Source organism: Echeneis naucrates, chromosome 24, assembly GCF_900963305.1.
Source record: "Echeneis naucrates chromosome 24, fEcheNa1.1, whole genome shotgun sequence".
In the NCBI taxonomy this organism is placed as follows: Eukaryota; Metazoa; Chordata; class Actinopteri; order Carangiformes; family Echeneidae; genus Echeneis; species Echeneis naucrates.
Window position 1 is genome coordinate 3,857,683 of NC_042534.1, and position 12,221 is coordinate 3,869,903.

Sequence of the window (12,221 nt, forward strand, 5' to 3'; positions counted from 1 at the left end):
AGCTGTTTAAATGATGCCTTAACATTTTTAATCCAAAAAGTTCAACTGCCACAGCATTTGATGCCAATAACTACAAAGTACCTGCTGACTCTTCGGCAGTAGCTTGGTCCAGGTCGTGTTGAATATCCTGCTTTCTTGACTTGGCAAAATATAAGCTCCATGTAGGTATAAACCTGCAAATAAAGCCAATGATTTTGGATTTAAATAAAAACAACAAAAAAAAAAAACACAGAGTCTTAGTGCAAATATATTTACCACAAATCTGGAAGGTTGATGAAAATAAAGTACTTTAAGAGATTAGCCTATTACCGTAGGTTTACTGTATTATGGCAATAAATGGAATGACTACATATTTAATGCATCCCTTTCATTCTGCATGAATGTTGGTTAAAATTTGTCAACCAGAAACATGTTCAAGATTTCTGTCTAAGCTGTGAAATACTGAACTATTGACAGTCAATTATTTTGAATGTACTTCAAATGTTCCTGCAGGAAATATTGATCTGTCCGAGTAAGAATGTAAAAAAAAAAAAAAAATCAATCAGTCAATCAATATGTTGGATCAAATCCCACTGACACCACAACCAGCAACACAATGAACTAATTTAACAGCAAGAACTGTAATTGAATTTTAAAAAGAGGCTGTCTCATTTCATTCTCTGTAACACGTTCCTGTTTCACAAAGAGAGATCGGAAGGCTCAGAAAATGAGAGGTCGTCGGGGGTCAAAGAAACGGGGTAAACTGTGAGTGCTGTGCTGCATTCACAGCTACCTTCGGTCCTGGAGCCTACACTTTATCTTGATTTACTTAACAGTGTGCAGCTTTGCTCCAGTTCACTTGGCATGTTTATTAGAGCAGGTAAGTAAGGCTTTATCAGGCAGATTCTCTGGAGTGATGCAGGAGGTGCCATCAACAGGAGGGAAGCTGTCCGGTGGGCAATGCCTACTCTGTAAACCCCTATCAGACGTTATAGTCACTGGTGCTGCTGTGCTTTCATAGAGTCCTTTCATGTGTCATTTAATCTCATAATCCAGCTCTTCTAGGTTTTGAGCCAAAAGGAGAGCTCAAGAGATCAGAAGGGGTGATATCTCCTTCATTTGTATGAAATTTCTTTCCTCCTAATATGTTTTGGGAAAAAACAAAGAGAAAACAGTGCTTGAATCTCAAATACATGCTAGGATTAAATTTGGACAAACTACTCACTGCATACATGTGGAGTTTCGTCTTATTTGTTGTGTATTTTTTTTGTCTTCATCACTGTTCCCTTCGGATACGAATGGTCTGTTTGAAAGTATTCCCCAGTTACATAAAATAAAAGTAAGGTAGTTATTACAACAGACCGCCAGTATTCTTGGAGCAGAGATGAAAAAGCTATGGAAGCATGAATCAATGTGCTGTACAGAGGTTGCCATTAGAGACACGTGAGCACTGTACTGCATTGCAATTGTTGCTTGCAAAATCAAGATGAATCGAGTACAAAATGCAAGATAGCCCAAATTTGGTGGAGTGCGAGATTCCTTTGGATACCTCTGTACTTTCATGCACAACATAGCCCTCTGGCAGACAGTCCTTTAAGTTTTTTATTTTGTATACCGCTTGGGTCCTCTCCACTGGATAATCGGGCCTGCATTGTTATTAGCCTGGGTAGCAGATTTGTTTTGTGCTCAACATTGTTGGCTGGCCTTGTCTGGCAAGAAAACACAATGTTGGCTAGAATACAAACTCTCTGGTAGCATGGCTAATAAATCACCCGTCCTCTTCCTTTCTGCAGTATGGGCCCATTTCTCACCATTTTTACTCTCAAATTTGTGTAATTGACTGCCGTATATCCAAATAACACATTTTTTCCATCTGTATTTGTGTTACTAGAGCGCTGACCATGAAAAATGGGTAGGTCCATCAGTTCATTCATTCATCACGTTGTCAGTGTGCATGACAGGTGTACTGACTGCCCAACGAAAGGGTTTAACTCAGCACTTTCTCTTGAAGTGACGCCTATTTCTTGATTGTCATTAAGGCTGCACTTAGAGCTTAAACAGCAGTCAGTCAGTTTAGTTTACAAGTGTCTGACAGGAACTACATTGTAGGGAGACATTAAGCTGATGGCAATATATTTCACTCTTCACGTCACCACATATTGTGCAAATGCATATTGGAGGACATTTACTTCTGTGTAGACTCCCTCTGGACAGGAAATTAAACTTTCATCGCACCACAGCTCAACATAATCGCTTTCCCTTGGTCAGTCTAGGGAGAATCAGTTTGCTTGTGACAAATGTCTCTGACCTTTAACACATGGCAATCTTGAAATAGACATCCATTGGTACTGTCACCTTGTGCACAGGAGTCAAATGTTTTGCCTTGCATCTTTGAAGACTACTATGTTTGCAAGTGTGCAACAATTTTCAAGTGAGAGCATCTGCTTCTAACTTGCCTAAAGCATTCATTACCCCATTATTTTGCTTTCAGTGTAATTAAATGCAATCCTTACTATAACGCTTAACATGTCCGTGCTGCTAAAAAAGCATAAATATATATTATTATAAAGTGTTGCTTACCAACAGAATGAGTTCTGATAATTTACCCAGTTGACTGAATCAAGATGAAAATATATGAAGACGCACTGTTTGTTTTGGTTGTGTTGTTCTGTTTTCTCTGGGTTTGATCTCTAACATCAGTTAATTTTGAGGGTATTGACACGAGGAAATGTCCTGAAATCAGTTTCGATTTCAGAGTGTTACTTTTACATGTACTAGTGTTGAGCAAAGCTATGGCAGACCTACAGATGATTTAGTTTTACCTTACACACTTCACACTAACTACTTGACTACCGACACACTACATTTGGTGTGTCACACTGTATCTTGATGACTTGTTATGCAGTTAATGTAAAGCAAATGGTGCACAATCTGTATCATTATCCAGACAGTTTGAAGGACAGGGTGGAGAATATGTACATGATAATCAATATTTTAGATGGTAATTGTGTGCATGAATCTCTTCTCCATGGCCTTGAAAGATGGATTAGTGTGCTATCTCTCATGCTCAAGCTGTTCCATATAAGATTAAATAATGATATTGGGTGAAAATTGAAGTAATTTACTTAGTCATTGTTTGAGGTAATAACTCAGAAACTGAACAATTATAGTCTTATACAAGAATAGTATTTATAACATGAGACACCAAAACCATCCGTGTGTTCTGAGAGGTTTGTCTTAAAAACGGAAAATAAACCAATAAATTAATCAATAATTCTGTAGTCAAAATCAGTTATTTATCAAGCAAAGCCATTAGGCACTAATTTTACCAGCAAGGCCTTTTGCATTCGCAAGACAAATGTGATACTGGGGCAGAGATTTAAAGCACAAATTATACCAGTAAGTAAAATAAGTAAAATATGCTCCGACAATTATAACATACACATTTTCACGTACATCCATAACAAATGCCACTCAATCCGCTAAGAAATCGGTGGAAAAATTTACGCTGCTAATTGGCATTGAATTTACCTGATAATCGTCCTGTTTTCAAATTTTCTTGATGAATAAAACAATCCAATGATAGCTGCCTGGACCTCCATGGGAAAAAATCAAACAGGAATCACTCGGAGCCAAATCGGTGATCTTATTTTATCCAAAAATGTGATAAATTCAGCTCATTTTAGTCGTTTAGTTTAATCGTTGCCGATTGACCGCCATGAATTCATGACAACGGCTAGTTCCGGTTCCGGTTCCTCTTCCGGTTGTTGGATTTATTAACGAAAATGTTCCAATAATCATGAACATATGACAGTAATGAAACCAATAATGAAAATATTAATAGTGCTGAAAAGGACCAAAATACATTAATTATATGAATGTAGATATCAAAAAGTAAATAATAGAAATAAATAAATAGAACACAATGAAAAAGAGAAATGAAACCGCAGCAATTAGTCAACAAATAGCTGTGCAATGAATATTAAATAGAAAAAAAACAAAAATAAAAATAATAGTCTACAATCAGGCACTTTTGCGACGGTTAGTTGACTGACTGACTTTCCGTTACCGTCAAGGCGGCCATGTTTCTAATGGCACCTGCGCGAGCCCGGAAAGGACTTCCTGTTACACACCGGCTGAATTTACCGAATCGGTAAGTGAAGTGAAGTAAGTTAGCAAAACGTGGACGGTTCGATCACACTTCTGAGGACAGAGTAAGGCATGAATACCGAATTTTAAGCTTAACGTCTTAATAAATTATCGAAGCGTTTCTTTTTTTTTAATCAGGTCAGGCTGAACTCCGCGATATATTTTTAAATTCTGTGTTGTGAAATGAGATTATGATCGATTTTGGAGATCGTAGTTTGTGTGCAGTTACAAACAGAAAGCGATCAATGACTATGATGATTGTCCAGCTAAGCTAAAGCTAATTAGTTTGTTGCATTGATTATACTATATTAAGCTTTGGCGTTAACCACAGAGAGTACAGGAGCTCATAAGGTTTAAAATGCATTTAATATGGCCCATAATTAAATTTGGTGTCTCTATCTTTGTGCTTGAGTCTGCTTTTCTTTTATTTATTTATTATTTTTTTAAGGAGTGTTGATTTAGATACAGCTTTCACATCCTCCCATAACACTCATGTATGCAAAGTAAACACATCTGCACAAACTTTTCTGTCTTTGTCCCTAACACATATTCGCTCCAAGATCTTTAGGATACAGTACTTACAGCGGGAGACTCACAGCAACACGCCAAAGGTCACAGTTCCTGGCAGTGATGTGTCAGCATGGCAGCAGGCCTGAAATACAGGCTGGCTCTCCGTCTGTACCCCCTCCCTTACTCCCAGCTGTTGCTGGATACTCTTCCCATTTTTCTTTTGATCGAACCTTCAGTTTCCTTTTTTGTCTGACTTATGCAAGCGATCTGTGAGAGACTAGGTAGCGAAGAGAGAATTGGTTTGGGATCATGTTCAGGGATTGTGGGAGTTCCCTTAAGGTCAGTACAAGTGTTACCCCATGAGAAAACACACAAATGAACACTGACATCCTGGCAAGAAATTGGATAGCCTCCATATTTTGCTTGTTGTATAATCACTGCAGTTGGTGGCACAGTGATGAGCAGTGTCCTGATTTTTGACCCCAGCTGCTTTAGTTGAGAGCTAAATGGTTACTCCCAGTCAAATCAGTTAGACCAGACTTGTTTGTAGTCCTAATCATAGAAATTTCCACCAACACAAGTACAGACTCCATGGACGACAGTTTTAGGATTTTTAACCATTAATCCACAGTTCAAACTAGTAAACTGAAACTTTAGGAAAACATGAAAAATATAATTATAAACCTAGAATGAAAAGCCACATGTACCTAACTCCCTGTGACCTGGAAACAGAAAAGGATGGATGGATGGATGGATGGATATACCTAACGCCCAGATTTGTAGCATGCCTCCAGCAGAATGCCAAAACTCAAAGAGAAGCTGCTGTTATAATGAAAGTTCAGATGCCGCTATTTATGGTATCTCCTCTTTTTTCCTTCTGCTGCTAGAGGTTGATTAAAAGGGTAAGTAGATTTTTTTTTTTTTTAATTCATCACATTGATGAAGAACTAAATCTTATCATCTTTCTTTGTTTCTCAGTTATTTCCTCACATTTCCTCGGGCATTTTGCAACCATATTTCACAGTTTTTGTTTGTCATGATAATCAGCAAGCTGTCTAATGAATGTGGTACTGTAAACATTTGTTGGTTTGTTTGACTGTGTGTGTAGTTTTTTTGTGTTTTCCTTCTTTTGTCCTTGTCTGTCATATGCTTGCACTTGGAATGGAAATCCTAAATAAAAGATATTTGTTCTTTTCAGTTCCATGCAGTTTACCTGACTGGGTCCAGATGTTCAAGGATACGAGGACATGAAAATAATCTGTTACTGTTTCTTTCCTGGCAGGCCGGTCAGGGGGGCGGACACCGGACCCTGCTTTATGGTCATGCCATCCTCCTACGACACTCCTTCAGTGGTATGGTGAGTGTCAACAGTGTAATTTAATGCCATTTACACTGAAGGAAAGCCCAGTGACACATGCTATCATAAAAATTAAATTATGAACATTACATCTACACATTACTTACTGTATCTGAGCAACAGTTAAAACATCCAAAAGAGATTACATTAATGATGATACATAACAGAAAAAGCTCTTAATCTGAACATTTGAGTGGGAACCAATCAGTAATTAATATTTACATGTAGTAGGTGAACCACTTTCCTCAGTCAACTAATTGCAAGTTAAGCAATCAATACAGTGCATATATTATAAGTCCTGATTTGTTTATTTTTTTAATCATGAAAAAATAATTATGAATAAAATATATAACATGAATGTATTATATCTTATTGTATATTTGAAGGTTGAAGTATGGCTCTGTTTTAAAATTTTTTTCCCCAGTACTTGACCTGTTTGAAGACATCAAGGTCTCTGACAGACAAGCTGTCATTTGACGTTGGACTGCAAGAAGATTCAATAGGTACAGTGTGACTAAGAGGCAGAGTTTACTGGGCTTTCAGTTGCTTTTAATTGAATTCAGTTTTCCTGAATAAATGTTCAGGTCCATGTAGCCTGTAGATGGCCTCAATATACATTGAATAAATATCATCATCTCAAGTTTACTGTGTGTTTTATTTGACATTTGAGCTATCAAAAAACACACTTTTATAATTCTGTGTTGGACAATAGATGGGCTCTAGTGCTGTTTTAATTTTTTTATTTTTTTCCATAAAAATGTTTAAATGTATTTGTGTAAACAGGAGAAGCCTGTTGGTGGACCATCCATCCTGCATCAAAGCAGAGATCTGAGGGAGAGAAAGTCCGCATAGGAGACGACCTGATTCTTGTCAGTGTGTCAACAGAGAGATACTTGGTAAGTCAAGTTCAGTAACCTCTGCATACAATAGATCCTAAAACTGGAAAGAAAATATGAGGAATGCCTTTTTTACTTGTTGTTAATTGTTTCTGTGCTCAGCCTGTCCTCAGTGAGACCTCAGTGAGATGCTTTCATTTGGATAGATACAATATATAATAATAAATTTTGCTGGAATTCTTCAAGTCACGTTTTTTTTTTTTTTTTTTCTTCTTCTTTTTTTCCAAACACGTCAGATATGGAGTCTCTTGTTCAAGATGCAAACTGTATCGGCTCTCATTTTTCTGTGCATGGGTTTTCTTGTAAGATTTAATTTAATTCAGATTTGCTCAATTGTTTCTGGGGCTATTGCATGTTTTCATGTTCGAATAAAATCTGCTGCCTCTAAACTTGGATGGGTATGATGCAATGCACTAAATGTAAAAACGGAGGTTTGCTTTTTTCCCTCACCTGACTGGAGTTATCTGCTTTGGCTCACTGTTTGTCTCAAAAGGCACTTTGAAAACTTTCATAGTTGTGAGATAGCTCTGATACCCGTCCCACGCCAGCCAACATCAGAGTGACAAGGCAATTCAAAGGGAACACTTTAAACTTTACTCTGCTATCTGTAATGGAAGTCTGATTGCCTGTGAAGCTCTCCTGTGCTGTTTCTTGTTAAAAATTATTTTTAGGGAAAGCATCTGTCTGATTGACGAGCTTAGAGTTAATGCCGCCTCCCTTATGTACACCTACACACACGACCTCAATTAACTTACTTGGTAAAGATGGAGGAGAGGGAGAGAAATGGCAAAAGGGAGGGAGGGAGACGTGCCAGGCATAGGAGAAGCTTCTCCGGCCCTTCAGGGAGTGAATTGTGTAATTAAAGCAAAACTGGCAAAGAACCAGACTTTTATCTCCTCCCATGGGAAATCTTCACCTGATTAGGCCCAGCAGAAAAGCATATTTTGAAGAATGGGATACAGAAATTTAGGCATAACCAATTGGTGCTCAATTACAACAAGTAATCAGAGTTTGAGGGTTGTACACTTTTTTAGCCACGTCTCTTTGTGTCCAGTTAGGCTGAATTGTTCCTTTTGTACTTAGGTGTTCAAAGCCAAACGTCTGGACAGTAAAGAAAGATATAGTATAAGATAGTCCATAAAATGTGAGAATTTAAGTGGTCTATGCAAAATACACCACAAGTCTGCACATTAACAAATTTTTCAACACGACACTTTTGAGAATGTAACTGAGGGCTGGGATCATTCTTCCACTTGCCCCTAAATCCTTCATGCAGGGAATGGGAGCCTATCCAAGTGTTTCTGCTGGAGGGAGTCATTGTGGAGTATTATCTGGACATTGCTGCATAGAGAAACACTGATGCAGCAGTGGTTTTATCCCACTGTGTTATAACACTGCAGCTGCAGAGGACAGATGAGGTTTTTTTTATTTATTTATTTATTTTTTTAAATGCCAACTCTAGGACATGTGGTGGACTTGCTGAATCTCAGTGTGTATCTACATTTTCTTCCTGCTAACACAGCTACTTTACTGGCTGTGTCTTCCCTTCCAGTCTAAAGCTCTTTGTAAACAACTTCTATCTTGCAGCACCTCTCTATCTCCAACGGCAACATCCAAGTAGATGCCTCCTTTATGCAAACTCTGTGGAACGTCCAGCCTACCTGCTCTTCAGGCAACAGAGCTGTAGGCAAGTTCATGACAATAGCAATGACAGCAACAAAGAGTACATTTAAAAATGTTTATACTGTATTCTCCTGTGTCAGATAAGCTTCTAACAGTTGACTATGTTGTGGTCTTAGAATTTCATTGTTGTGTTTTTGTTTTTTGTTTTTTTTTCCACTGTATGGGTGAAGAACAACCAGAATCCAAGTCAAAACAAATAATACGTTTTTAAAATCATCCTGTTAGGGTATTTGACTGGTGGACACGTGATGCGTCTTTGTCATGGACACGATGAGAGCTTGACCATCCCTGGAGCTGACAACAGTGAGGAAGAGCAGAGGTCAGTCTGCCATGATCGTTCTGGTCATTTTCTGCAGCACTTACTCAGGGCCAGCATGTGATTAATTACAGATTAAGGTAGTTGAGGTATATGTGACAGTGAAAATGCATAGGGACAACAACATAGTTCCTCTTTTTCGCATGTTTTTGTTAATCTGTTTATTAACTAGTTGAAGTAAATAGAGATATGGTCTGCCTTTCTGCAAATGTCAACAATCCTTGGAAGAACTTGTCTAAAGGTTTGAGCAGTATCTCTCTCAGAGCTGTAGCAGTAGCAGGAACTCTTCCAAGTTATTTTATTCCACTGTGACTTAAAAGACTCAGAAATAACAGCAGCCCCCGCCTTCATCTTTTTGCCTTCAGGGTCGTGAACTATGAGGCGGGTAAGGGAGCCTCTAGGGCCCGCTCACTGTGGAGACTGGAGCCTCTCAGAATCAGGTGAGATCTAACTCTCATACACACACATTCAGGATAAAATACGGGTAAAACATGATGCAGATTTCTGACAGAAATACACAAAGGATTTCACTTTTTTTTTTTTTTTTAAGAGGAATCCCTTGATGAAGAACAAAGACAGTTTGTTGCTTCATGTACAGTACAAATGACACAGCTACTCCCCTGTAGGTCTTATAAAAGTCTCACCTCCTTCTGCTCTGAGCTGTGAGTGAGGTGCAGCTCTCTTTACATTTCCTTTCATTATACTTCTCTCTGTGTCCATCATCCCCTTTCTTCTTCCTCTCTCTCACATCTTTAACTGGCCACCTATGACATTTCCCCCATTGTCACATTGCCTGTGACAATCCCAGTGTGCTCTCACAGCTTGAAATGACGCCTGTGTTTCTGTTAAGGGACGTCCTCTTTTCTGCTGAGGAATGAGGAATTCAGTCAGTAAAGAAAACATTTATGTATTTCCCAGCCAATATACTCATTCCACCTGCAGATATGTTCTACTCAATGCAGATTGAAAAGCAGATAAAAAAGAATTATGGTCCAAACATGAACGCTTGTATTTCAGTAGCTTTTGATAGGAAAGATATTATTAAAATGTCTTGCACTTTGGTTATTATCATGTACAGTTTCTATTGTTGTAGAACATGGATTATCTAGTGTTTCATTTGAGGTATGTGACACAAGTTTTCTGTGTTTAGCTGGAGTGGTAGCCACATCCGGTGGGGCCAGGCCTTCAGGCTACGTCACCTCTCCACTGGCCATTACCTGGCCCTGACCGAGGACCGTGGGCTTGTCCTGCAGGACAGGGAAAAGTCGGACACCAGAGCCACTGCCTTCTGCTTTAGGGCCTCCAAGGTGAGTGCTCCCCATTCTCGTAATTTAATTATTCCATTTTTACTACTAGGTCTTTTGTGCTCTTTGAGCAAGATAGCCTCCCTGGGTGTTAATGTAAATAAAGACTCTTGGTCAACTTACCTCATTAAAAGAGGATTCAAAATATTGTCCCCTAAACCACTTTATCAAGCACTCTTGAGATGCTGCTGTAAGCTCTCATTGAGCTCATGCCTCATCACAATAAACTGACCTTTTCACAGCTGCTGAGTAGACAGCACTGTAAATGCTGGAGCAAGCATTAATGTTGTCGACTGGCCTAATGGCTGCTTGCTGGGTTATAGCCATTTTCAATTGGGACACTTTATTCACAACTACAGAGTTAGGATTCAATGTAATCCATTAGGGGATACTTAATTTGTGTTTCTTCATTTCCCCTTGCTTTTTTCTTTCCCCTAATTACTCATCCTTTTCATCCCACACTTTGTTTTGAACCCTCTTCTGCTCTGATGGTGTTTCAGTTCCTGTGTCTTTGATAACACAGATCCCAAAAATAAAATCTCGCTGCCAAAAATAACACTGAGAATGGAGCACTTAGCTTACTTGAAATTCAGACTGAAAATAGACATTTTCCTGATGCTTAGATATGTTGAGTTTACATGTGCAATGTGCTGTGTCAAAATGTGTGACACAAGACTGGGCATCACACACTTTAATTCAACTCCAATTTTGAATCAGAAAGCTCTAATCTCTTTCATGTTTTGCAGAGCCTTTACCTAGAAGTGTCATCAAAATTAGAGCTACATGGGTCAAAAGGCTTATTTTATGTTTTAATTTTTGTGGATCTGGATCTGAACTCTGGATCTGGTTTACCACCTGAAAACCTGTATTGATGATTTCCTGCATTGACTCTTTGTTGCATAGGTAATCCTGACTGGTGCCAAATGAACAGAACAATGCCCCGAGTCACCTTCAGACCACCAATGTGTCCCTATAGATATGTTTTTATCTGTAGCAGAAAATCCCTGCTGCTGTACAGGCTTCAATTTTCCAACCCTTCCCACGCCTGACAACAAAGTGTAATAACCCTCAGTAATCACTATTCCCACAGGCCCCACAGGCTCTTTAGGATTACTGGGAGTTAATGCTATTTTGAAAAAGTAAATATGCTGTAGTACATTGAAACATTTTCCTGCCACACTCTCACACAAAACCATGTGGCAGTTGATTTGTGTATCTAAAAAGGTCAATGCTTTGCCATGTTGAACATTTGCATTAATGTGGTATTGTTACTTGCTGTTGACTGCAATCGGCTGCACCGCTCCATCGCTCCTGCGACCTCCCATCTGACCAATGAGCGCACTCTCCTCAACTTACCTCTCTGATTAAACCCTAATTAAAATATAGCTTCATTTGTCACAGTTTTATTCCTATTTTGGTGTCAGTGTGCATGCGCCACTGTCTCTGTGGATTTGCTAACGTGTGTATGTGCTTCCCATGTGACCTCTGTAGGAAAAGGGTGACTCCGGCCCAAAGAGGGACATCGATGGAATGGGAGTCCCAGAGATCAAGTATGGAGACTCTGTCTGCTTTGTAATGCACGTGGCAACAGGACTGTGGCTGTCTTACCTGGCACCTGATGCCAAATCATCTCGCCTGGGACCCCTGAAAAGACGGGTAAATATGAAAAAATATCTTCTTTTAACTTTTTGTTGACATTTGCGTACTTATGAATTCCCATACAAATTTTGCATTGTGTTCTGTGCTCTACAAATAAAATCAGTCGACTTTACATCCTCAGAATATGTGTAGTAAAAAATTTAATTTAACCATTAAATCTGCCTGTTAATTAGCTAATGGCATTTTAAAGCAATTTTAAACAGAAAGAAATTTTGGTTTAAGTCTTCTTCTTGCAAGGCTTGACATTATAGTTGTTTTGCATCATTAAGTTATTTAAAATTCCTGTATGTAAGAAAGAAAAAAACTAAGCAATGATATTAAATACACTGAAAAAGGGGATGGGTAAGATAAAAATCAAAAACAGGAAA

At 38.7% G+C, this 12,221-nt stretch overlaps 1 protein-coding gene across 1 annotated transcript in view; it reads left to right on the forward strand.

Annotated features, from left to right (window-relative positions):
- ryr3 (ryanodine receptor 3) overlaps window positions 1-12,221 on the forward strand; it is a 90,286-nt gene that overhangs the window by 18,885 nt on the left and 59,180 nt on the right. The window contains 9 exon segments of the mRNA XM_029496039.1: window positions 1,871-1,891; window positions 5,921-5,995; window positions 6,420-6,498; window positions 6,779-6,891; window positions 8,479-8,578; window positions 8,800-8,893; window positions 9,256-9,330; window positions 10,041-10,197; window positions 11,686-11,850. Of these exon segments, the coding sequence (XP_029351899.1) occupies window positions 1,871-1,891; window positions 5,921-5,995; window positions 6,420-6,498; window positions 6,779-6,891; window positions 8,479-8,578; window positions 8,800-8,893; window positions 9,256-9,330; window positions 10,041-10,197; window positions 11,686-11,850 (879 nt within the window).